The sequence below is a fragment of the Gopherus flavomarginatus genome, chromosome 12 (assembly GCF_025201925.1).
Source record: "Gopherus flavomarginatus isolate rGopFla2 chromosome 12, rGopFla2.mat.asm, whole genome shotgun sequence".
NCBI classification, from domain to species: domain Eukaryota; kingdom Metazoa; phylum Chordata; order Testudines; family Testudinidae; genus Gopherus; species Gopherus flavomarginatus.
In genome coordinates, this window is record NC_066628.1 from 9,107,715 (window position 1) to 9,133,534 (window position 25,820).

Consider the following 25,820-nt stretch of genomic DNA (forward strand, 5'->3'; position numbering starts at 1 on the left):
GATTTTAAGTGATATTAAGTGATAGGCAAAAAGTCAGAGTTAGTTACCGTAAAAAATATAGTATAAGTACACAGTCTAAACTCTCAACCCTATTAAACTGGGCAACAACTAGACTAAGTAGTTTTTCTCACCCCACGGGATATTGCAGTCCTTAATATACAGATATCACCCTTGAAATCGGGCCAGTCTCCTCTGTTGGAGTCTTGTCTTCTTTTCAGTGTCCTAGTTGCTTGCAGCATAGGTGAGGGCAGGAGAAGGGTGACGCATGGGCCTGCTCTGTTATGTTTTATACCAGGGGTCGGCAACCTATGGCACGCTTGCCAAAGACGGCATGCGAGCCGATTTTTAATGGGGTCCCGGCCGCCAGCCCCGCTCAGCCCACTGCTGAACTCAGGCAGGCAGTGGTCTGGGTGGGGCCGGCACCCCAGCAGGCAGCAGCGTGCCATTAAAAATCCTGCCTGGTCCAACCTGCTCTTCTCCGCCCCCAGCTCTCTCCTGCGGGGGCAGGCAGCAGAAGCTTGGTCCTGCCGGCTGCTGCTGCAGGGCAGCCTCCAAGCCGGAACCACAGCCGCAGCATGCTCACTGCTCCGGAGAAGAGGCAGGGATGGGGCCTTGGGGAAGGAGGGCGGAATCAGGGCATATCCCTCCAGTCCCCTGCCGTGAGCCGCTCAGGGCAGGGGGCTGGGAGCATCCCCACGACTCCAGCCCACCACCTTGCCCTGACTTCTGACCCCACCCCACCCCCCTAGCCCTCTGCCCTGAGCCCTACACCCCTCAGGCCCCTGCCCTGAGCCCTGCACCTCCCTCACACACCCCCAGCTCCCTGCCCTGACCCCTGCACCCCCCACGACCCCAGCCCTGACTCCAGCACCCACCCTATATACCCAGCTCCTCCACACTCCGTGCCCTGACTCCCGCATCCCCCTCACAGACCCCCAGCCCTCTGCCATGACTCCTGTACCCTCCTCACACAGCCCCATCCCCCTGCCCTGACTCCGGCACCCCTCACACATACCCAGCTCCCCCACACTCCATGCCTTGACTCCTACACCTTCCTCACACACCCCCATCTGCCTGCCCTGACTTCTGCACCCTCCACACATATCCAGCCCCCCACACCCCATGCCCTGATTCTTGCACCTCCCACATCCCCACACCCATCCTGAGTACCAAACGGAAGCTCCTGCATCACCACATTCCCATCTGCACCCCTCACACCAAATGGGAACTGCCCAAGTAAGTGCCCCACACCCAAAGCTCCTGCCCCAACCCTGGGCCTCCTCCCTCATTCTAGCTCCTGGCCAGACCTTACATCTCAAACCCCAGCCTGCTCCCTCACCCCCAGCCCTGTGCTCAGTACACTCCCACCCTCAGCTCAGTGCAGAGAGAGAGAGGAAGAGAACGGGCTAAAACCAGGGAGAAGGTAGGTACCCACTCTATGTGGGTAGGGCTGGGACCCCAGACCGGCAGCGGGCTGAGCTGGGCCAGCAGCCGGGACCCTGGCTGGCAGGAGCTGGCGGACGGAACCCCAGACCGCCAGTGGTCTGAGCCCACTCATCCCACTGCTGGTCTGGGGTTCTGACTGCCAGCCCCTTCCCAGCTGGAGTCCCAGCCGCTGGCCTCACTCAGGCCGCTGCTGGCCTAGGTGAATGGAACCCCAGGTCCGGAGCTGGCTGAGCGGGCCAGCGGCGTAAGATCAGCAATTTAATTTAATTTTAATGAAGCTTCTTAAACATTTTGAAAACCTTGTTTACTTTACATACTACAATCGTTTAGTTTACATAATATATAGACTTATAGAAAGAGACCTTCTAAAAAACGTTAAAATGTATTACCGGCACGCGAAACCTTAAATTAAAGTGAATAAATGAAGACTTGGCACAGCACTTCTGAAAAGCTGCCGACCCCTGTTTTATACCCTCAGTCCTACGTGCTGGGGAACACAAGTCCAGGCATGTCTGGAGGCATTGCTGAGTCTCCAGGCAAAGTTGAGCAATTCCCCTGGTGTGGCCTCATGTAGGTGAGTCACTGAATTGCAGCTACCTTGCTGGGCAATGGTTGTTGATGGGTTGTTTGAAACCCTGCCTGGGTATTCGTCACTTTCCTTGCTGTTGCCTCTGGGGAGCTAATATCTGGCTGATTCCCCAATTTACAGCATGTTTCAGTGACGACCATAAAACACAATTCTCATAACTTCATCTGCATTAATGATACACATATATGGATAGAGAAATGACTTTTAGCAGGTCATAACCTTTCTCCTGATACATATAAAGCATGTCTTGTAAGGTAAGATCTCAATTATATGAAAATGAGGAATATGGGGGTTACAGTACACTCCCCCAAGATATAGAATGTTAGTTATTTTTAGGGTTTGGCTACACTTGCAGCTGTACAGCGCTGGGAGTTACAGCTGTCTTCGTACAGCTGTGTAGGGAAAGCGCTGCAGTGTGGCCACACTGACAGCTACCAGCGCTGCAGCGTGGCCACATTTGCAGCGGTGTTGGGAGTGGTGCATTATGAGCAGCTATCCCAGCATTCAAGTGGCTGCAACGTGCTCTTCAAAAGAGGGGGGTGGGGTGGAGTGTGACAGGGAGCATGGGGGGGGAGAGAGAGAGAGAGAGAGAGAGAGACCATGGCTACACTGGCGCTTTACAGCGCTGCAACTTTCCCGCTCAGGGGTGTGAAAAAAACACCCCCCTGAGCGCTGCAAGATACAGCGCTGTAAAGCCTCAGTGTAATCAGTGCCGCAGCGCTGGGAGCGTGACTCCCAGCGCTGCAAGCTACACCCGTAAGGGATGTGGTTTACGTGCAGCGCTGGGAGAGCTCTCTCCCAGAGCTGGCGCTGCGACCACACTCACACTTCAAAGCGCTGCCGCGGCAGCGTTGCCACGGCAGCGCTTTGAAGTTTCAAGTGTAGCCATACCCAGAGAGTGCATTTTTGGAGCCTACACTGTGTGTCAGCTCCCTGCCTTGCAAATTCCGACCACTTCCCCCACCCCCTCTCAATCACTCTTAAATGCAAATAGCCTTCAGACCAGATAAGCAGCTGCTCCGATGGACTCCCCCCCCCGGCTCCCCCGGCCCGTGCTGTTTCTCTCCTCAAGCAAACACTAGCTGTGGACATTCCCTGCCTGCCTCTGCTCGAGCAAACAATTGCTGCGTTTGATTTTTAGATAAGCAGCTCCGGGAGCCTCCAGTTCACAACAAAACAAAGAGAGTTCTTTAGTTAAAAGCATTATGGGAAAATTCCAGAGGTCAGTTACAGCATAGTCAGATTAATCGCTGTTTACACTGGCACCCCAGTGCTGCAGCACCAGCGCTGTTCTCTTTATTCCTCTCATCCATGTGGCATACAAGCAGCGCTGTAGCCAGGGAGATACAGCGCTGTATGTGCCTTGCCAGTGTGGACGGGGAGTAAGTTACAGCGCTGTAAAGCCACCACCAGCGCTGTAACTCTCAAGTGTAGCCAAGCTCTTAGTAAAAGTCAGGGACAGGTCACAGGTGTCCGTGTATTTTTGTTTATTGCCTGTGACTTAACTAAAAAGAACCATGACAGACTCTTAACTTCCGTTATCACTGCCTGCTGTGCGCGTCACAATTTCTGTGGAGCAAAGGGAGATACTTTTCCACAGGGGTGGGGGCATGGCGGCGGATCAGCTGTCTGCTAATTTTGAGCAGCCAGCTACCATGGCTATCCGGAGCTCAGTGGGGAGAAATGCAAATCCATTTGATTAATAACCCGCGGTAATGGGTGTTGCTTTTCTGCATTGTGCTTGCCAATAGTCTGAACCTTGCTTTGATGGCTGTGTGTGTAGTAATGTAACCTTGGAAATACACCTCTTACTTTGCTGTGAAAATGACTCCCAGCCCCCACCTGCTGCAACCACTAGAGCCCCCTCCCTTGCTACAGCTGGGGAGACCACCCTGCACTCCACTCAGCCCTTGGCCCCTCCAAAGGCACTGCCAGTGAGGGGGGAAACGATGCCCGGGGAATGGGCTGAGACCCGACAACTCATACCTCACAGGGGCCTCTCCAGTGGTTGCTGTGAATGTGGGGAGTGTGGGCTAATGCTTAGAGCAAGAAGGGGACAGGAGCTAGGACTCCCGGGTTCTATCTACAGGTCCGGCTCTGTGTGATCTCGTTCACCCCCCTTGAGTGCCTCAGTTTCCCTCCCCCTTCATTTTGAAGTCATAAAGATGGTTTCATTTTCAAGAAATGGACTTTTATTTCACACAGAAACAGAAATACATGCCATGGAGGTAAAATCTGGAAACCCCAGGGGAATATACAACTGTGAGGGGGAATGCACATTCATCTTCTGTTTAAAAGCGCAGGGGCCCGGCCTGTCACACGTCAGTGAATGGGCAGCTGGGATTCCACACACCCTCCCCGGGGACTGAGCAGAAGGGATACTGCATCGGGTCCCTCCGCCAAGTGGAATGTGTGCGAGGAGGGGAGGGGAAGTAGGGCGATGTTAGAGTGTTGTTCTGGAGGAGCTGCAGTGGGAGTCGAGACTTAAAGTATCGCTCCTGAAGGTCAAGCAGACGCCTCAAAATGTCTGTTTGTTCCTTCAGAATCCCCAGCACCTCCTGCTGCATGTGATGCTCAGTCTCCTTGGCTTGCGCCCTGCTCATAACGTCCATTTTTTCCAAGACAGCGGTCCTCAGCTCGGTATCCGGCCTCCCAGAGGCATTCATTGTCTCACACGGCGCGTCATCATGTGTTCTTTTTGGCCTTCGTCGTATCTGGAAGAGCCCCCCCGACGGCGTGGCGGGAGAGCCCCAGGCCGCGCTCCTGGCTGTAAAAGCACAAAGGAACCATTGTCAGCGCAGAGCCAGGGTCCAGGGCAGACTTCCTGCATAAAAATCACTCCCTTGAATCCCTGCAAATGTACAGCGGAACATTTGCATTTCTGCAAGGTGTTCATTGGACCGGTTTGCTGTCTTAGCCATGAGGAGTATGGCCCGGGGGCAGGGACGTTGGGGCTTCTGCAGAAGTGGGGGTGGATGAACACAGACCCCCTGCCACCCAAATTACAGCCATGTTCAACAGCGAGTGGCCATGTCCCTCCTACCCCGATTCCAGTGCCCCTTCCCCATTGTGCCCCTGGGTTCTGGCGCCCCTGTCCGGTGATGGGGGTAGGGGCAAGCTATCACAAGGCAGCTGGGAGTGGGGGGAAGAGGAGGGAAAGAAGGGAAACAGGCACTAGTGTTTGCGGTTTGAGCAACTGAAATGAATACTAGCACCATCTCCCATAGGTGACCCCAGCTGACACCACCCTCCTGAGAGTAACAGAGGCGGAAAGGGGACAGTTGCTGCATGCGTTCAGGTACGGACCGGGTCCGTATGCCGCTATCCTGTGTACTGAGATGACGCCTGCCGAATCAATACTGTAGTGGCGCAGGAAAGTGTCCGACCGTGGTGGAAGAAATAAGGCAGCCTCCCCAGAAACCTTCGACGGATTGCAGACTACCTCCAGGAAAGTTTCCTGAAGATCTCTATGGAGGATTCCTGGGACATCCCTGTCTACATAAACAATCTCTTTCACAGGGCACCCTCTGCCTAGCTGGTCCGGGCACTGAGAAGCAGAGAGTCATTCTACCTCCACTGAATATTTCAATAAAAAATAGCAAATAAGAACGTGTGTCCCCACAATATTAGTGCTAAGTGCATACTCACCAGAGGTACCCTCTCCAGCATCACGGTCAGCCATGCTGCAGTGCTGCAACTGGCTGGACTGCTCTGGGGTTACAAACAGCTCCTGTCCTCCCGGGATAACGGATCCCCCGCTTGCCTGTCTCCCATTCGTCTCCTCCTCTTCCTCATCCAGCAGCTCCGATGCACCACTGCCTGCGGTGCCCTGGGACTCCGACTCCTCCAGGCGGCTCTTGGGAGTGGGGTCATCGCAGAGGATAGCATGCAGCTCTTTGTAAAAGGGGCACGTCTGCAGTGCTGCACCAGAGCGACCGTTCACTTCCCTTGTCTTCTGGTACGCGAGCCGCAGCTCCTTTGCTTTCACGCGACACTGCAGTAGGTCCCTCTGGTAGCCCTTCTTCACCATGCACTGAGAGATCTTCTCATAGACATCTGCATTTCTACGGCTGGACTGGAGCTGTGCCTGCACAGCCTCTTCTCCCCACAGGCCAAGGAGATCCAACACCTCCTGCCTACTCCAGGCAGGAGAACGTTTGGGGCGTGGACCCCGCATGCTCAGCTGGGCAGGCGAGCTCTCCAAGCTGAACAAACAAGACAGGGGACATTCTAAAGCTCCTGGTCCTTTAACAGGGGAGGGGTACCTGTGTACCCGACTGCAGGGCAGCGGAGTTAAGAACGCTGACCGGAGCGGTCATTGCGGAGCACTGTGGGACAACTCCCGGAGGCCACTTAAGCCTCCGTAAGCAATCCCTGCATCGACTTCATTAAGTGCTATGCTTCTCGCGGAGGCAGGGTAATAAAGTTGACGTAGCAGGCGAGTTACGTTGGCAGGAGGGACCTGGTAGTGCAGACGTGTACACAGTTAGGCCGACATAAGGTGCCTTACGTCGACCTAACTCTAGTGTAGGCCAGGCCACAGGCAGGAAGCTCAAGCCTGAAGCCGAGCCCAGCAGGCTGTCTGAGGAGTGTGTGATGGGGCTGGGAAGGGCCCAGGGAGCCTCCCTGATAGTCAGGGACTGACCAAAATGCAGCCTTGGCCATGATCCCACTTCCTCATCGCTCTGGCCACCTCAGGGCCGGATTCACCTTGTGTGGGCCGGCTCCGTACATATTTGTGGGCCCTCACGGAGGCAATGGAGCATGGCACAAGGAGGTCAGTCCCCAGAGCGAGGGGCCAGCCAGGGGCAATGGGGCGTGACATGGCAGGGGCGGCCCCTGCTCCGTCCAGCCCAGTGCAAGAGCTCTATTTACAAACCAGAGGCACACTGATCCGCAAGGCCCTGTGCTTCCAGCATGCCCCTTTCTCTCAGGGGTGGGCCATGCTGCACCACACAGCCCCCCCTCCCAACACAAATACCCCCGCCGACTCCCTATGCCAAGAGCCCCTGGACCTGCTTTGCCCAGCACCCCCCCCCAGGTCCCCATCACAAATGCACAGCACCCTGCACAATACCACCCCTGCCCAGCACCCCCCTTCCCACAGCCCCACCACACCCACCCAGCACCCCACGCAGAACCCACACTCCCTAGTGCCCCAACACACACAGATCTTCAGAGTCCCCCAGATTCCCCAGAGACCCATTCCCCCAAGCCCTGCCTCTCGGCGCACTCACCGACCCAGCTCGGAGGCAACTGTGTCTGCCGGGCTGAGCTGGCAGGACAGCCAGGGCTGGTCCCGGGGCCGGGAATCGTTTTGGCTCTTCCAGCGTGGCGCAACTGCCCTGGCTGGGCTCCCTCAGGACCCACTTGCCTGGAGGGGCCCAGTCAAGCCCCATGCACTGTCATCCCTCCACAACTGTACGAGACTGGCCAGGCTTCTGCACCAGTCCCAGGCGGCTCAGCTCCAGGGAGACAGGTGGGGCCACACAGGTGGTGAGAAGCAGACTGCCTAGAGCCGAAGGTGCACTGCGGTCAGGCCAGGGGCTCAGAGGAGCCGGTGGGTGGGGCCAGGCCAAGGGGTGGAGAGGAGCCCTGGGCCGGCCCAGAAGAGCAACTAATGGGTGGGGTGGGATGAGGGGGAACCAGCAGCTGGCAGGGTCTTGGGACGCAGGGCAAGCAGAGCAGGCCAGGGCCCCTTCTGAGCATGGGCCTGGCTCCAAGGTGCCACTGGAAATGCAGGACTGGCCACCTGCTGCTAGATTCGATCAGCGTCTGCCCTGCCCCAGAGCTGCCCACAGCTCCTGGGGAATCTGCCCCAGCTCCAGGCCAGGCAAGGAGTCTTAGTCTCATTTCAGCCCACACAGGGGAACAGAGACAGACACGCAGGATCCCCAACCAGCAGCACACGGCCCCAGAGAGACGCACAAACCTCCCACACTGACATTCAGCCCCACGGCCTGGTTGGGTAACAACACTGGGCACCTACCAGGTACTCTGGGTTTCTCCTTTCTCTGGTCAGTTTCAATCCCAGGAGCTTTTCTCTCTCTTCCTTCAGAGCCTGCAGTCAGGTCTGGAATTGTTCCTGGGCAGGGGGACATGGGAGTTGCGGGGGGATGGTGGTGCAGGGGAGAGTGTTAATTTTTTTTCTTTTGGAGCATGAGGATCAGTGATTTCCCCCCCTCCCCTCCCCTCCCCTCCCGCCAACAATATTGCTACTGCATGGATTTAGCTTTCCAGTTTATTTAACCCAGCAGCAGGCCAGGAGAGCACCCACATGGCAACTCACACGCCGGACCATGGATGGTGCAGGAACTAGGGAAGAACCGCAGGTCACAGAGGAGACCTAGTTCATTTTAGGATTGCAAGCTGGGTCCAGGCCTCCAATGTACAAACCCTAGTGCCTCCATATGTAGCCCTGGCCTCTCAGTGTGCTTGGTAGAGATCTCTTTCCTACAGCTCTGCTGCCACATTGCTGATTGCTAGTAAAAGAGAGGGAGGCAGGTTTGCTCCAAAAATTCATCATCAATTATTCCTAAGGTTGAGGGCCAAGATCAGTAACTTAACCTAATGATCCTGACAAGATCATTGTAATTAACAAATAACAACCAATAATGTGGCATAAAATATGGAGTTCAGGTGAAAGGAACCCCAACATCCAAACATCTGGAAATTCACAAGTAACGTGCCAGACTCCATGAGGTCTGTCTGAACTGCTGAGCTTTGGCCTCTGAAATCTAGCTTTGGAAAAAAGCCACCGGCACAAATATTGTTGGTGGGCAAATATTTCCTACCTTGTCCTCCTGGGCAGCCTCCTCTATGGGAACCACCGTGTGAGATCTTGGCTCTATCACGCACCACACAGATGGAGGTTTGGTCCACTTCACAGAAAAAATTCAGGGCCTCCTGGTGTCTCTCACACACTCGCTCGTCCTGAGCCCTTGGCTGCCTGGAAACTCAGCTCTCTGGCTAGCTCGATAACTCTCGCCAGTTCCCTGCTGGGCTGCAGGTTTCTCTGCTGGGCAGTTTCTCTGCACTGGGGGCAGGAGAAGTTGGTATCTGTCTCCCCCCAGCACTGGCGGATGCAGGCCCGGCAGAAGTTGTGCCCACAAGGGATAGACACCGGCTCTTGGAAACACTCCAGGCAGATGGGACAAGAAGCTTCCTCCCGGAGCCTTTCTGCAGTGCAGGGCTCTCTGCAGGCAATGGATCCCGCCCGGAAAGGGGTAACAAAGTTACTTTGAATTTTCAGCCGTCTGGCAGAGGAACACAGGATGGAATTGGGTGTTTCCCTTCCTGGATCTGTCTCATTGGCTGAGCCGCGCCTGTGACTTGTCCCAGCCCCTGGGGGATCTGCTGAGAAATGTGATCCTGTGTGCGCTGGGGACAGTGGTAAACTCAGGTTAATAGGACATTTACACTGGAAATAAAGTCAGACAGAGAGATTTTTGTTCCCTCAGGGGAAAACAGACTTTAAAGGCATAGTCACTCTTTGAAAAAAATAAATAAATTGAATGCAGTTATTTGACTCCCAAATCACCACATGAGAACAGCCATAGTGGCTCAGACAAGGTCCATTAAGCCCCGTGTCCTTCTGACAGTGGCAGGGTGACCATGTGTCTGGTTTTTGATTGGAACACCCGGTCGAAAAGGGATCCTGGCAGCTCCAGTCAGCAGTGCTGACCAGACTGTTTACTGGTGCCACACAGTGGGGCTGGCAAGGCTCTCTGCTAGCCTCCATGACGTGCGGCTCCTGGGAAGCAGCTGACATGTCCTCACTCCGGCTCCTACGCATAGGGGCAGCCAGGGGGCTCTGCACGTTGGCCACCGCCTCAAGCACCGCCCTCCCATACTTCGAACTCCCTAGCCCAGATCCCCTTCCTGCCCCCCAAATCCCTCATCCCCAGCCCCACATCAGAGCCTGGCACTCCCAGCTGGAGCCCTTACCCCCCGCCTTCCAACCCCCTGCCCCAGCCCAGAGCCCCCCTCCTGCACCCTGAACCCCTCATTTCTGGCCCCACCCCAGAAACCACATCCACACCCCCAGTCCAGAGCCCCTATTATCCCACACCCCAACTCCCTGCCTGAGTCCGGAACCCCCTCCTGCACCCCAAACCCCTCATCCCTGGCCCCACCCCTGAGCCTTCACCCCCAGCGCAAGCCCTCGCCCACTCTTTCACCCCAACCCCTTGCCTCAGCCTGGAGCCTCTTCCCTCACTCTGAACTCCTCATTTCTGTCCCCACCCTGGAGCCTGCACCCCCAGCCGGAACCTGCACTCCAGCCCCCGGAGCCAGCCCGATGAAAATGAGCAAGTGAGTGAAGGTGAGGAGAGCTAGTGACTGGGGGGGGGGGAATGGAGTGAGGGGGGGCGCGAGGCCTCAGAGAAGGGATGGGGCATGGGCAGGGTCTTGGAGGAGGGGCGGGGCAGGGGTGGGGCAAGGGTGTTCAGTTTTGTGCTAATAGTTTGCAACCCTATACAGAGGCCGATGCCAGGTGCCTCAGAGGGAATGAACAGAACAGGTGATCATCACATCACGTGAGCCATCCCTTGTCGCTCATTCCCAGCTTCCAGCAAACCTGGCTGAGTGGGAGCCATTTAATCAGCACGGAGGCGGGAATCTCCTGGTTTCCAAATAGGGTGCAGCAGGAGGCATGGGGCAGGATGGTCCGGGAGATCAGAGGTTGCTAGGAGCGAGCAGGTTCCAGCAGAGGGACCTGGGAGTACAGGTATGTCTGCACCACGTTGTGACCTGGCTGTGGCTGGCCTGGCTTAGCTGACTCGGGTTTGCAGGGCTTTAAAATATCAGTGTGGACATTGGGGCTCCTCTGTGGCTCCTCACAGCTTCCTGTGCAGTTCTTACCATGGCCCGGCTGTGGCTCCAAGGCCCTGCTTCAGGCACAAGATTCTGGCTGATGCATCTTTTCCAGTGGTCCACTAGACCCTTCCTTTCTGCTTTCAGGAAGAGTGGCTGGCAGAATATGGATCATATCACACATTCAGGGCTTTGGAGAGGAGCCCGAAGCTGGAGCGCAGAGCAGCTCCGGAGCAGTGGAGCTGCAGGTTTTTGCCTGGAGCTGGAGCAGAGCCAGAGCACAGCTCCAAAGCCCTGGATACATTAATACATTTAATACATGTTACGTTATTCACATTCTTTTATTCTAAATTATACAAAATACAAGCATAACATCCTCATACTACACTCCGCAGTGGCACAGTGTAGACATGCCATCAGCTGCCAGAACAGAATTTGACCAAGCTTTGTGGTGGTGTGTGTAGACCAGCCTCAGTCCTATTGACGCAGCTTGTCACACAGCAATTTCATACTGTGTCTTCCCCAGGGGGGAAATTTCCCCTCCCCAGGTACTGCGTGAGGGAGACCCTGGCGCAAGTTTACTTAGAGTGCGCCAGGTTGCAGCCCCTATACCGGCTCCTCACCAATATACTGTTATGTTTCTGGCTGCACTTTTCCCCTCACCTCCTTTTCTCTGCACTCCCTATCCGTGGCCCCACAAAGTCGCGGGACCTCCTGGTCAACCTCCTCCTCGCCCTGGCAAAAATGGCTATCTACACAACCAGGGAGAGGAGGTTGGCCGATGGAGACTCCTGTGACTGTGGGGCTTGTTTCTGATCCTCTGTCCGTTCACGCATCCGGGCAGAGTTCCTCTGGGCGGCGTCCACTGGCTCCCTTGATGCCTTCGAGGAGCAGTGGGCGCTGTCCGGGGTTCTCTGCTCGGTGTCCCCATCAGGTTCCCTTCTTATGACCCTTTGACCACACTTCTGTCCCTGTTCTTTTATTAGTTGTCCCCTGAAATCAGTTGGGTTTTTGAGGTCCCTTAGGCTGGTGGGGGATCCTTTAGCAGTGGGGATCCTTTAGCTTCCGCCCGCCCAGTTCCCAGAAACCCAATAGGTACTGCAACTCCTCACAGCTCAGAAAATGAAGGAACTTCAGCAAGGGAACCGCCCAGTTGCTGACCAAGGCTGAAGAGATTGTAAAGTGAAACTAACCTTTTCATTCTCCCCCTGGCAGGCAGCCATGGCAGCCCCGGATCCTGTGGCGTGTTTGCAGAAAGAAGTTTCTTGTTCCATCTGCCTAGATTATTTTACTGACCCGGTGTCTATCGATTGTGGGCACAACTTCTGCCGCGACTGCATCAGGCAGTGCTCGAAGAGATCGGAGGCCAAACTCTCCTGCCCTCAGTGCAGAGGCACGGCCCTGAAGAGGAAATTCAGGCCTAGCCGGGAGTTAGCAAATGTGGCCGAAATAGCCAAACGGCTGAGTTGCCAGGCTGCCCAAGGGGCAGGAAGGGAGAGGGTGTGTGAGACCCACCAGGAAGGTCTGAAACTGTTCTGTGAGGAGGATCAAACCCCCATCTGTCTGATCTGCAGAGAGTCACGGGCTCATCGCACTCACACTGTGGCTCCCATAGAGGAAGCTATCCAGGATTACAAGGTAAGAAACTACTGTTTAGAGCCATTTTTGTACCAGCTTTTTCTTAAATCCTTGTTCTTTTCTCTATTTCAAAGGACACAGAGCAGGAGTCAGATAATCTCTCACGTGCACAAATCTGTAGAGGGAAAGTGATCACACCTCCCTTAGATTAATAGAGGATATTGTGAAGGCCAAGACTATGACAGGGTTCAAAAAACTAGATATGATCATGGAAAACAGGTCCATCAATGGCTATTAGCCAGGATGGGTAGGGATGGTGTCCCTAGCCTCTGTTTGCCGGAAGCTGGGAACGGGTGACAGGGGATGGATCACTTGATGATCATCTGTTCTGTTCATGCCCTCTGAAGTACCTGGCATTGGCCACTGCTGGAAGACAGGATATTGGGCTAGATGGACCTTTGGTCTGACCCAGTCTGGCCATTCTTGTATGGCCAGAAGGGACCAGTATGATCATTTTGTCTGCCTTCCAATATGAAACAGGCCAAAGAACTTTCCCCAATTACCCCTGTATCGAACTGAGTGACCTGCGTTTAGCTAAAGCACAACTTCCAGAGAGGCATGCAGTTTTGAACAGAAAACTTCAGGACCTGGAGAAACTCTGCCACTTCCCTGGCTTCCTCACTGTTAACATTTTGTGCCTTATTTGTCATTTGAAATTACCTGTCTTTAATTTCGAGCCATTTGTTCTTGTTGCGTTATCACCCAATCCGCTAGATTAAAGAGTCCTTTAGTACCTGGCATTTCCCCCCCCTTTGAAGCTATTTATGCACTAATCAAGTCACCTTTCAATAGTCATGATAAAATAATCAGACTGAAATCCTTAAATCTCTTGCTGTAATGACTGGTCTACACTGAAAACTTACACTGACATAGCTACGTCTCTCAGGGATGTGAAAAATCCCCCTAGCCCTAGTGTAGACAGTGCTACTCCACTTCTTCGTTCAACCTATCTACTGCCTCTTGGAGCGATGAATTAACTACAACAACCAGAGAACCTCTCCCATGGCTGTAGTGAGTGTCCACACTGGAAGTGCTACAGCAGCCACTGTAGCGATTCAAGTGTAGACATAGACCTAAGTCGTTATTTCCAGCCCTTCAGTCACTTTTGTGCCTCTTTCCTGCACCCTCTCTGATTTTTCATCGTTCTTTTAAAAATGTGGACCCTGGAATGGGAGGCAATATTCCAGGACCAGCCTCACCATGAACAGGTAAAAATAATATACAGACTAGTCACGACCCCACTGTTAATATATCCAGGGATCATATCAGCCTCCGCATCACAGTGGGAACACGTCGAGCTGTTTGTCCACACTGACCTCTAAATCCATTACAGCAGTGGTCCCCAAACTTTTGAGGGTCATGCCCCCCCCTTACCCCTGTCTGTGTCCCCCTGGCTCCTCCCCAAGCCAGGACAGGGAGCAGGGCTGAGGCTCCAGGCAGGGGAAGGAGGGCAGACAGGGATAAGGGGGTTGAGGCTGGGGCCGCAGCTGGGGGTGGGTCAGGGCTGGGCCAAGGCTGGGGCAGGTGCAGGAGCGGATCCGCAGCCAAGCTGGTGGGGTCCAGTAGCCGGGCCCGCAGCCAGGTTTGGCTCTGCTCCTGGCTTCACCCCCCAGCCTCAGCCCTGGAGCTGCACCGAGGCTGGGATGGGCCAGGGATGCAGCTAAGGACGGGACTGGAGCAGAGTTGGGGGTGGGGAGGGGCTGGGTGGCGCTCCCTCCCTGCCCTCTGTGGGGGTTGGCCCAGGTCCCATTGCACCCCCCTGCCGGACTTTCCTCCACCCCTCCCAGGGGGGCATGCCCCACAGTTTGGGGGCCTCTGCATTACAGGGTCACTGCTTTCCAGGATATAGTCTCCCCTTCCATAGGTCTGGCCTGCATTCCTCGCTCTTAGACATATAAATTGGAATTTGATTTTAAAATACATTTAACTTATCAAATGATCCAGATCACTCTATATGACTGCCCTATCTTCATCATTATCTACCACACCACCAATCTGCACATCATCTGCACATGTTGTCAGCATTAATTTTATATTCACTTCCTGGTCATTGGTAAAAATATTGAATAGTTTTAGGCCTTGCACCGATCCTTGCAGAACCGCCCCAATTCAGTGACGGTTTCCTATTGAAAACTATTTTTTTGAGGCAGGTCAGGCAGTCCTTAAACTATGTAACATGGGCTCTGTTGACACTGTATAGTGCTAATTACATTATCACCCCACATTCTGATTAAAAGTCAAATGCCTTCCAGAAGTGTAAGGATAGTACATCTGTACAGTCAACAATTAAACTTGTATATCTCATTTAAAACAATTGAATCAGGTTTGACAACCTGTTTTCTGTAAAACCACATTGACTGGCATTAATTGTGTTCACACTGAATACCATATCAATTTTTCCAGCCCAAGATTACCCAGATCATCTGATTGTCCTTTTTGATTACTGGCATTACATTAGAACGCTTCCAGTCTTCTGGAATTTCCCTCCATTCAAAGAGTTATTAATAATGAACACCAGCTAGCTGGAGATCTCCTCAGTCAGTTCCTTTGGAGTTAGTTATCTGGGAACTCTGATTTAAAAATGTTTATCCCTCCTAGATGTTTTCTAACATCCCCCTTGGTTGCAAATGGACTGGGAAATATTTCATCATTCTCACATGTGGAGTGGATCATCCTGCTTCTTCCCAAACTCAGACCAGAAATATTTATGGACTTCTGCCTTTTCTGCATTGTTCTTAGCAGGTTTATCATGATCATGATGTAGTGATGTGCCTATACCATTGTTGGGGTGTTTGTTTGTTTTTTCTGATATGCTTTAAAAAACTCCTCCTTGTTGTCCTTAGCCATGCCAGTTGTGATTTCTTCCCTCCTGACGTCTCTGGCCTCTCTTATCAATTTTCCACATTTCATTACGTCAGATTGATTACTGTCTACTTCCCCTTTCCCTCTTTTGTTATGTATTGTTCTAAGAAAAACAATCACAGAAGAAAATAGCCCCCCTTCCCCAGTGAAATCTCATCCAGACCATTTCTCCCCAAAGGAACAAATCCAGATGCAATTGCAGACTCTGAAAGAAGAGAGAAGAAAGCTCCTGGGGTTTAAAGTGACTGGAGAGAGGAGAAGCCAGGAATATCTGGTAGGTGCCCATTGTTATTACCTAGCAGGGACAGGGGTGTGGGTTTCTCTCTCACTGGGTCAGCCTCACTCTTTGATGAGTGGAATGGAACAATAAAAATCAAAAGATGCTCACGTTGCTAGATCAGCACCTAAAGCAAAACACACGCGGGTCACTAGGAAGAAGAACTCAAACAGCCACAAGCTAGGCTGCTCCCGATGGCTTGCACGGAGCTAGCCCCCTGGCAGTTACTTCACCGGAATGGCCCTGTGCCACAATAAAGCAGACTTGCTCCAAATGCAAAATTGGTGGCCACAAAGTAGGGGTGGAAAGCGGGAGGTGCAGAGCACAGTCTAAAGCAGCATTTCTTAAACTGGGGAGCCCAACCCAAAAGGAGGTTGCAAGACTATTGTGAGGGAGTTGCGAGGGCAGGGGCTGCTGGCCAGGCGCCCAGCTCTGAAAGCAGCACTGCCACCAGCAGCAGTGCAGATGTAAGGATGGCCTGGTATGGGGGGGGGCTGGGTTGTCACAGCCTGAAGTATTTTCAAAGGGGGTCCCAGAAAAAGAGTTTGAGAACCCCTGGTCTAAACCCAGAGAGGTTGGGCTGAGCAGGCAACGGGACGGAGAGAGACACTTTTCACTCCAGTGGACAAAACACAAGGAAGCAAGAGACAGATATTGCCTCAAAAGTATGAGCAACCGTAGAAGGTTTTTCAGCCAAACATGATGAGGATAAATTGTGTGTGACCCTGGGAGGAAGGGAAGAGACATCAGCAATAGAAACTGGCCACTGGCTCATGAGCTTCCTAACTCTGAAGAGGCTAAGCGCTGGGAGAGGTTAACTGGGGTGGGTGTAGAATCCTTGACCTTGGAGGTTTTTAAGGACAATTCAAGTCACCGTCCTGTACATTCAGGGGCCAGTTGTATGTCCCCTGAGTCTCTGTGTTCTTGACCTGCCTTTCCTTTCCCTTCGTTTTAATCCGTTCATTACAGGAACAGACGAAAATCCAGAGGTGCAAGATCATGTCTGAATTTGAGCAGCTGCGCCATCTACTGGAGGAACAAGAGCGGCTCCTGCTGGCCCGGCTGGGAGAGGTGGAAAAGGAGATTGTGAACTGGCAGAATGGGAGTGTCGCTGAACTCTCGGAGGAGATTTCCCGTCTCAGCGAGCTGATCAGTGAGTTAGAGAAGAAGTATCAGCAGCCAGTGAGTGAACTCCTGCAGGTGAGACTTCCCTTCTAGGCAAGAACTGGAGCCTAGGAAACTCAGTATCTGTCACTTTTGATGTATATTATCTTTGTTTTCCAATCACTTTTCATTGGGATTTATTGTATTTCATTCAAATATGTTGATTTTTTTACTTTGCATTTTGTCATGGTGCTGAGATCCTGGGCGAGATGGGCAGCAGGGATAATAGGCCAGAGGAGGCTCTGCCTCCCCTGGTGCTGCTGCGGTTGCGGGGTTTGGGGGCAAAGTTTTTGCTTTATTATGCCCCATGTAGGTTCTGGGGCGGCTGAGGAGGTGGCTGAGGAGGTGGTTATTCAGCTTCCTGGGTTCCTCAGTAATCTCCCTGGTCTCCAAAGGGATTGTCACTCAGTGTTGCAACACCTGGCTTTTCGGCCCCTTGAAAATTACTGATGCCCACAAAGCCAGGTTAGCTGCGGAGGCTCCCTATGCAATGCATACTCGGCAGGGAGCTGCCTCAGCCAGCCAGTGGGAGATGCTGATGAGAGGGATGTGTGCTAAGCCCGGAGTTAGAAGCCTAAACCTGGGATGCAGGGAGGCTCCTAGCACTGCTTGGGAGCCACAAACGGGACCCACTCTCCTCACTTAGGCATTTCTTGCGAGAAGGGCTTAGGCCAGGTGTTCTCAAACTTCATTGCACTGCAGCCTCCTGCTGACAACAAAAATTACAACATGACCCCAGGAGTCGACCAAAGCCCGACCCCTGCTATCCTGGGTGGGGGGAAAGGGGAGCCTATAACCTGAGCCCCACCACCCAGGGCTGAAGCTGAAGCCTGAGCCTTACCACCCAGGGCTGAAGCTCTTGGGCTTTGGTCCCGGGCGGTGGGGCTAAGGCTACGGCTTTGGCCCCAGGCCCCAGCAAGTAGTGCCAGCCCTGGAGACCCCATTAAAATGGGGTTGCGACCCACAGTTTGAGAATCACTAGTTTAGGCACCTGCTTAATGCCAGACAAAATGGCTGGGTGAGGGGATGAAGCAGGCTTTGCCCGCAGAAGCCTGTAGCCTAGTGGTTAGTGTACGTGTTTAGGCTGTGGGTGACCCTGATTCCTGACCTACTCTCACGAGCAGGGCGTCTGCCACCTGTTAGGTGAGTGTCTGCCCTAGGGGGTGGACTGCAGTGGGTCTTGCTGGTTGAAGCTATTGTGCTTTATTTACATATTAATTAGACCAGAGACAGAATGAGAATCACCCTCCAGTACAGTGAGGCCTCTTGCCGTTCCTCCAGCCCCATCCCTGGCTCTTGTGCTTACCCGATCGGCCCTATGGGAAAGCTAGGAATAGGAGCTGCTCTTCTCCCCTGGCTCATTGATCTCACGGAGGCTTGGATGTGACGTAGGTCACCGGATGCTGCCTGCCAGAAGCTTGGGGGACTTGTACAGTGAAAATGTAGGTGCAGTGTGAGTTTAGGGGCTGGTATTCTCATTTCACACACGAGGCACGGAAAGATGAAGTAAAGTTTGCCAAGGCCACTGAGGAAGGAGCCGGGCCAGCAACTGAACCCGGATCTAAGTCTGCCCAGGCCATTAAGCACAAGGGTAGTCACTCTGTGTTAGCCAATAAAGGTCTATCGGTTGGACAGCAGGTGTGCCAGCTGGGCACACCAGTAGCGCTGTGGTGTTCAGATCCTCATGTGGCCAGATCCCAACCCCTAGGGGCCTGCTCCACTCCAGAACTGATTGATCCATTCCTTACTTCATAATAACTGATTTGTGCTTAAAAGGGGCAGTGGCAGGAAGGTGCGAAATTAACAAAGCACTGGTGCTGACCAAATAGAGCGGAGGGTCATGGGGATAAAATGCATGGAGAGGTGCAAAGACCCTTTGTTGTTCATTCTAGTTGTTATTGCTGTGGGTCTGAGCTCTCTGTCTCTCTCTCTTTTCTGTAGGACATCAGAAGCACCTTGAACAGGTACGTGGCTCCTTCTCCCTCCCACTTGAGTGTGTGGGAAGCTCGCCCCAAAACTCAACAGCAAAGCACACGGGAGAGGGGCACAGTTCAGCTTCTCCTCTCTAGCTGGGGATGACTGGCTGATTCTGATTCCCGAAGGAAGCACGAGTCAATTTGATTATATAAACTAAGGGTACATCTACACTACCCGCCACATCGGCGGGTAGTGAATGATCTATCAGGGAGCGATGTATCGCGGCTCATCTAGATGTGATATATCGATCCCCAAATGTGCTCCCGGTCGACTCTGGAACTCCACCAGGGTCAGAGGCGGAAGTGGAGTCGATGGGGGAGTGGCAGCCGTCAATCCCGTGCCGCAAGGACGAGAAGTAAGTCAAGCTAAGTCGCCCTAAGATACGTCAACTTCAGCTACGCTATTCTCGTAGCTGAGATTGCGTATTTTAGATCGACCCCCCCCCCCTTAGTGTAGACCAGACCTAAGGGGCCATACTGCAGTCACGAGGTATGGTTTTTGCTCCTAGCCAGTCTATAGCTCACGTACTGAGAGCAACCAACCTTCAGCGGCCTGTGCTTTCGCACAGGCAATATAAACCTACCCAGAACCTTGGGTCATTACTCACCTGTGCTGAAGCATGTTTTGCCACGGCTTTACAGTCCAGTACCTGAGCTCGCTCAATGGAAGCTACCTTGGGTACGTTAACTGGCATTGCAATCACATCCCAGGATTGCAGTATAAGCCATACCCTGAATAAATAAAGCCCGGTCTCCCTAGCTCAACCTGTGGGGCAGAGTCACCTTTGGTATAGAAATCTCCCACTACTGAACAAACCCCCAGGGTAGATTCCATTTCTACTAGACTATAGGATTAGCCATCCTAAGGAAAGGACTCTTCTGTCATCTGAATGTGTGTATTGAGTAACTTGGATACCTGAGGGACTGACACATCTGGAAGTGGGCTTTGGGTTGTTTCACATCTGTGTCACGGGTTAGGACCCTGGGCAAATCAGCCGTGATCAAAAATCTGCCCCACCCGATGAGTCTTTGGGGAGTTGGGTTGGAGTTCTCAGTCCAGTTCTTGCTGGACACATTTGGTGGCAATGATATCCAAAAGACTGAGATGACTTTATATTTGCTTTGGGAGGATGGGGGCCACAGAGAAATTAGTTGTCCAGGCTTGTGACAGAGGTACTGTCCCAGCATACCCCTCCCCCGACACAGAGTGGTGATACCTCAGTTTCTCCACATGATCTTCAGCCAGCTTCCCCTGTAGAGGTGGCTTAGCCCTCCAGCCAAGACACTTATTCAACCCCTTCCATCCAGGGTTACAGAGTCCTCTGGTCAAAATCCAACAGAAACGCCAAACAAAAGAATCACCAGGCCAGCTGGGGTCTGCTTCCAACCTCCTTCCTAGCAGGCAGGCTCCTATCTGCAAGGGTCTGTCTCAATACCCAGAACCATGTGCCTAGGCTTCAGTCAAACCAATAATCCAGTACAGGCCCATTCTCTTGCCATGGGCTCTGGGCAGTTGCCATCCCCAGACAGCATTGATTTCAACCGGAGTTATGCACCTGTCCCTAACCCTAACCCTGGCTGCTTAGTACAGCAGAATTCACTGGCTTGAAAGGCACGTTACAAGCTGATAAAATGAAAACTAACCAATAAAAAAGCCTGTCTCCCTCCAGGTGCAAGGTGGGGGACTTCCAGCAGCCACTGGAGATTTTTCCAGATGTGGAAAAGAAACTCAGCAATTTCTCTCAAAAAAATATTGTTCTGAAGGAGACACTGAGGAAATTCAAAGGTACCAAGGGGGTGGAAATCCAGATGTGTGTCTGTGACGGGGAGGATTGCACTATGCAATTGGCTGCTAAGGGAAAGCCCAGCTAAATAACAGTAAAGGAATATTTCATCATCCCTGAATTAGGGATAGGGTTTGAAGAGGTGTCTATCATTGTGTTCTCATAGATGGATTTGTTTATCTATCAATTACTGAGGAGAGCGATATACTGGGGATGACATCAGTTCTACCTAGGGTGATCAGACAGCAAATATGAAAAATCGGGACAGGGGTTGGGGGGTAATAGGAACCTATATAAGAAATAGACCCAAAAATCGGGACTGTCCCTATAAAATCGGGACATCTGGTCACCTTAGTTCTACCTAACACAAAGGGATCAAATCATATTCTTGATTCTATTTTATTTCAAACTGCCTAGGAATTCGCAGGAGGTGAAACTCACCCCTCTGCTGAGAGCCAATGGTCCATCATCTCTCACTTGAATTGTATTATGGAGATTCAAGAGGTACATAGATCTTGGCCTGGCCCTTCTGTAGCGGGATGAATTCACGCTCTCTCCAGCTTAATTTCTCTCTGTCTGGATAGCTCTGTCCCATCCACTCCATTTGTTTCCCATCATTAAAGCCCTGTTAGACTGGTGAACTGCAGAAATCTTATCCTAAAGATAACACCATGACATGCCTCTCTTCTCTCTCTAGATTCTCTGCCATCTGAATTGGAGGTGGAATGGGGTGAGTGTCTGGAAAACAGCTGGAAAAGTGACTTGTGTCAGGTATATTTCCCTACTGAGAAAACCATGAGAGTTGTGGCTCAGGCTTTGCTTTGCAAAAGAAGTTTCTGAGGTCAGACAAAGTAGCCTCTTGGCAATGAAGGAGGATCTTTACAGGAAATGGGGAAGGCCTTTAGCACCCCGGTATTAGTAACTGCTGTTATCGCATGGGAGTGAGAAGGGGGCTGCCGGGCCATATGGAGACTGGCCAGCTCCCATCGCCACTGAAAAATGGCAAAACAGCTTTGCTAAAAATTGGAAAATTTGGAAGTTGTTTCAATTTCTTGTGTCTCCAAATTCCACCCTGCCCCTGGGCTGGGGAGAAGAGTCTTGAGTTGGTGCCTTTTCCATTCCCTGTGGGCTGGGGTGACCACCTGGGCTCTTTGGTACAAACAAGAGGCCTCTGCTCTCATTCGGGGCCACTGATTCCAACCCTCCAGGGTCATTCCATGTACACTGGGGTTTGCGTTCTCCCTTCGGCTGTCTTCTGGCTGGGTACAGGACGTCTCTTCAGCAGGCAGCATGACTCTCTTGTCTCTCTCTACTGCTGGGAGTGTTCCAGGCAGGACGGGGCTGCTGGGGAGTGTGAAAAATGGTCCCAGCCTCCCCGAGGACTGAGCTTTGCCCATAACGCTCTGATTCTCTCTTCCCAGTGAATGTGACTCTGGATCCGGACACAGCGAATCCTCACCTTGTTCTGAGCGAGGATCAGAAAAGTGTGTGGTGGGAAGACACGCCTCAGGATCTGCCCGACAATCCTGAGAGATTTGATACGTACTGCTGCGTGCTGGGCCGGGAGGGATTTACCTCGGGGAGGAATGACTGGGAAGTGCACCTGGGGCAGCAGGGATTCTGGACTGTTGGGATCGCCCGAGAATCTGTGTGGAGAAAGGGATGGATCAGTCTGGACCCTGCCCAGGGGATCTGGGCTGTGGGGCTCTGTGGGGGACAGTACCGGGCTTACCCTGACACCCTGCTTCCTCTGAGTAGAAGGCCTGGGAGGATCCGAGTTTCTCTGGACTACGAAAGGGGGCAGGTGGCTTTTTTTGATGTTGATAACGAGGTCCTGATCTTCACTTTCCATCCTGCCTCTTTCAATGAGGAGCGAATCCTCCCTTTCTTCTGGGTCTGGGAATCACAGTTCACACTGTGGCCCTGAGCTATGGCTAGTCTATACCAGTGTGGACCATGAACCCGGCTCCTCTGGCCTCTGACAAGCCCATCTCTATGATCCTGGAAACTGATGTGTATTTCTGAGGTGTCAAAACGAGGAAGAGAGTAAAGGGGTCGGGCTAGAGAAGCAAACCGCATGGCCCAGCCTGTGTGTCTTCATCCTCCATTCTTGGGGAGGATTGTTGATGTCGGAAGGGTGAGCAAATTAGAAATTCTGTATCAAGTTCTCTGGATTCTGTAGCCCCTGGGCAAAATTTCATGGGAGCTCCAGCTAATTGTTTCCTATGGAGTATTTGACTTGAAGTGAAATGGGGTATTTATTTTGGCACTGAATTGGGTTTATTTTACTCTGTTCCCACACGGTCAGTTTCCGGGCTCCTGTTCATGTGTTTATTGACATCGTTGGGAGAAGGCGAATCTGAAGGCTTTGGCTGCTGGTTAGTACTAATAGGGCTTTTAAGGACATTTGGGACTGTGGATGTTTCTGCTTAAAGCGATTGGCAGTCAAAGGGTTAACAATGTTGACGAATGAAATCGCCCTCTTTAGGTTTCAGAGTTAAAACTCGTTGACTTCAATGATGTTCTCCACATGTCTCAAGGCTGTGTGGTAAGGATGGATGAGGGACAACAAGATGGGTCCTGAAGGATGGACTTGGAAAGAGGTGGAGAAAATTTTATGGACTTTTATAGTGTTAGTGTTTTAGCAAGTGGATTCTGTCTTTATGATCCACCAGACGATTGTATTAAAGTGTCTTGATCGGTCCAGTGGGCTCCCTGGTCTTTTCTGTTTAGTAGCACCTCAGAGTTACGAACACCAGAGTTACAAAGTGACTGGTCAACCACACACCACATTTGGAACCGGCAGTACGCAGCCAAGCAGCAGCAAAGCCAAAAAAAAGCAAATACAGTACAGTGCTGTGTTAAACATAAACTACTAAAAAAAAATAAAGGGAAAGCAGCATTTTTCTTCTGCTTTTTAAAGTTTCAAAGCTGTGTCAAGTCAATGTTCAGTTGTAAACTTCTGAAAGAACCACCATAGAATTTTGTTCGGTGTTATGAACATTTCAGAGTGACGAACAACCTCCGTTCCCGAGGGGTTTGGAACTCTGAGGTTCTACCAGAGAGAAATAAGCCAAGGAACCCTCAGAACTGTCTAATGGGTGCGGTGGTTGCTTTTTACTGACATTCCCGTTGCCATGAGGGTGGGTCACTTCAGTGAAAGGGAATGGCAACGAAAAGAACTTTCTCACCTCTTTTTAAAAATGTCCATGCGTCTACTGGGCAATATTCAAGTGTCTTCATGTGGTTCCTTCGGGATCTAAATGTCCAGTGATGGAGGCATGTCCATCACTACATCGGGCTGGGGAGCTCAGCTCAGTGCATGAACACTTCTCGAAATGCCTCCTAGACTTACACAAGGTTCAGGGGCAGAGGCGCTGATTTTCTAAGTTCCCAAGGGGTGCTTGACCCCCACTCTGCCCCAGGCCCTTCCCCCACTCCACCCCTTCCCCCAAGTCCCCACCTGCCCTGCCTCTTCCCACCCTTTCTCCACCCCAAGCCCCGCCCCCACTTTATCCCTTTGCCCAAGCCCCCGCCCTACCCTGCCTCTTCCTACCCCTGCTCCTCCCCCTTGCCCCGCAGGCCTCCTGCATGCCAGTGAATAGCTGCTCACTAGCGGAAAGGAGGCGCTGGAGGGATGGGAAGGAGCTGATTGGCACTGCTGCCAGTGGGTGCTGAGCACCCCTATTTTTTTCCGAGAGTGCTCCAGCCCCAGAGCATCCATGGAATCGGCTCCTATGTTCAGGGGCCTTGAGGGAAGCTGTCAGTCCAGCCTTTGGAGGTGGCGCTTCCTGAGGTGTTTATCTCAGAGCGGCGTCTGTGACAACCCAGACAGCCCTACCATGGCTGCCAGCTAGTGGTGTGACCGTGTCGGCCGTTCTACCGACTTGTGTTCTAGATCTGTCCCTGCAGAACCTCACAGTTAGCTTCTTTGCCCTAATTATCCATGAATCCTTGGCTGACACAAGCCCTACAGTCACACAAAGCACATGTCTTATCTTCCTTATTCTGGGAGAAGGGGCGGGGTGGAGGCGGGGCCTTGGGTGGGAGGGTAAGCACAGGGGCCAGGGTCACGGTTTGGGCACAAGTGCCCCCTGCCCACTTTTAGGGAGCTTTTGGGCAATTGATCTTGGATTATCACCAGATAAGTCTGCTCAATGGTCTGCGGGGAGATGTTGGATGGGATGGAAACTGAGTTACTGCAGAGAATTCCTTCTTGGGTGCTGGCTGGTGAGTCTTGCCCACATGCTCAGGGTTTAGCTGATCGCCATATTTGGGGTTGGGAAGGAATTTTCCTCCAGGGCGGATTGGCAGGGGCCCTGGAGGTTTTTCGCCTTCCCCTGCAGCGTGGGGCATGGGTCACTTGCTGGTGGATTCTCTGCAGCTTGAGGTCTTCAAACCAATTTTGAGGATTTCAATAACTCGGTCCTGGGATAGGGGTTGTTATAAAAGTGGATGGGTAGGGTTCTGTGGCCTGCCTTGTGCAGGAGGTCAGACTAGATGATCATATTGGTCCCTTCTGACCTATGAGTCTATGAGTCTATAAGCCGCTCCTGTCCCCCACTGGAAAGGTCCATAGATAGACAGACAAAACAATCACAACAACCTGCAGACAAACAGACTAAACGTCAGGGCACCGACTTCCTGCTCTGCTTTGTTTTCTGTATCCCCTTCCCTGACCCATCATCTGACTGGTCAGCCTAAACCAAAGCGTCCTCAGGGCAGGGACAGTCTTAAACCTCCGACCATCCCTGTCTCCTCCCACTGAGGGCAAGTCTACGCTTAAAAGGCTGCAGTAGTGCTGCTGCAGCGCTTCAGTGAAAATGCTACCAATGCGGACAGGAAGACTTCTTCCATTGTTGGTGTAGGTACTCCACCTTCCCAGAGGGGCAGTAGCTATGGTATTATCCCATCGACACCGTGCTCTCTACACTGGAGGCTTGGTTGGTTTACCTGTGTCACTCAGGGGGGTGGATTTTTCACATCCCCTGAGCAATGTCATTATATGAACTGAATTCCCTAGTGCAGACCACGCTTCAGTTTCTGATTTTTTTTTTTGATAGCTTGTTGCTCTGGTAACACAGTTTGTCTTGTCTTTAATGTTCTGCCTCGGCTGATGTACAGCCCTGTCTGCAGACTGCAGCATCCACTCCTTTCCCCACTCCAGGAAATCATGGGAATGTTAATGAATACGGAGGAAGGATTTTTGCTTTGTCCCAGGTTCTGAAATGTATGGACCAATGGAGACCTCCAATGGAGACTAAATGCCT

At 52.4% G+C, this 25,820-nt stretch overlaps 3 protein-coding genes across 3 annotated transcripts in view; 1 reads left to right on the forward strand and 2 right to left on the reverse strand.

Annotated features, from left to right (window-relative positions):
- Positions 1–1,035, reverse strand: part of LOC127033150 (E3 ubiquitin-protein ligase TRIM39-like) — a 4,372-nt gene extending 3,337 nt beyond the window's left edge. Inside the window, exon 1 of the mRNA XM_050920954.1 lies at positions 1,016–1,035. Within this exon, the coding sequence (XP_050776911.1) occupies positions 1,016–1,035 (20 nt within the window). The remainder of the gene's footprint in view (positions 1–1,015) is intronic.
- Positions 1,036–4,204: 3,169 nt separating this feature from the next.
- LOC127033335 (uncharacterized) lies at positions 4,205–8,951 on the reverse strand. The gene is made up of 4 exons (XM_050921361.1): positions 8,830–8,951; positions 8,025–8,120; positions 5,684–6,240; positions 4,205–4,802 (listed from the first exon to the last, which is right to left on the reverse strand). The coding sequence occupies exons 3-4, from the start codon at positions 6,210–6,212 to the stop codon at positions 4,351–4,353; spliced, it is 981 nt and encodes a 326-aa protein (XP_050777318.1). The 5' UTR covers positions 6,213–6,240; positions 8,025–8,120; positions 8,830–8,951; the 3' UTR covers positions 4,205–4,350.
- Positions 8,952–11,993: 3,042 nt separating this feature from the next.
- Positions 11,994–23,254, forward strand: LOC127033313 (zinc finger protein RFP-like). The gene is made up of 7 exons (XM_050921303.1): positions 11,994–12,487; positions 15,528–15,623; positions 16,596–16,826; positions 18,732–18,754; positions 20,437–20,552; positions 21,248–21,280; positions 21,972–23,254. The coding sequence occupies exons 1-7, from the start codon at positions 12,071–12,073 to the stop codon at positions 22,475–22,477; spliced, it is 1,422 nt and encodes a 473-aa protein (XP_050777260.1). The 5' UTR covers positions 11,994–12,070; the 3' UTR covers positions 22,478–23,254.
- The last annotated feature ends 2,566 nt before the right edge of the window (positions 23,255–25,820 follow it).

Coding starts and splice junctions, on each gene's coding strand:
- LOC127033335 (XM_050921361.1), bottom strand. CDS start 6,212: ATGCGGGGTCCACGCCCCAAACGTTCTCCTGCCTGGAGTAGGCAGGAG. Junction 4,803..5,683: donor TGCTGGAGAGGGTACCTCTG/GTGAGTATGCAC, acceptor GTGCTTTTACAG/CCAGGAGCGCGGCCTGGGGC.
- LOC127033313 (XM_050921303.1), top strand. CDS start 12,071: ATGGCAGCCCCGGATCCTGTGGCGTGTTTGCAGAAAGAAGTTTCTTGT. Junction 12,488..15,527: donor AAGCTATCCAGGATTACAAG/GTAAGAAACTAC, acceptor TTCTCCCCAAAG/GAACAAATCCAGATGCAATT. Junction 21,281..21,971: donor TGAATTGGAGGTGGAATGGG/GTGAGTGTCTGG, acceptor CTCTCTTCCCAG/TGAATGTGACTCTGGATCCG.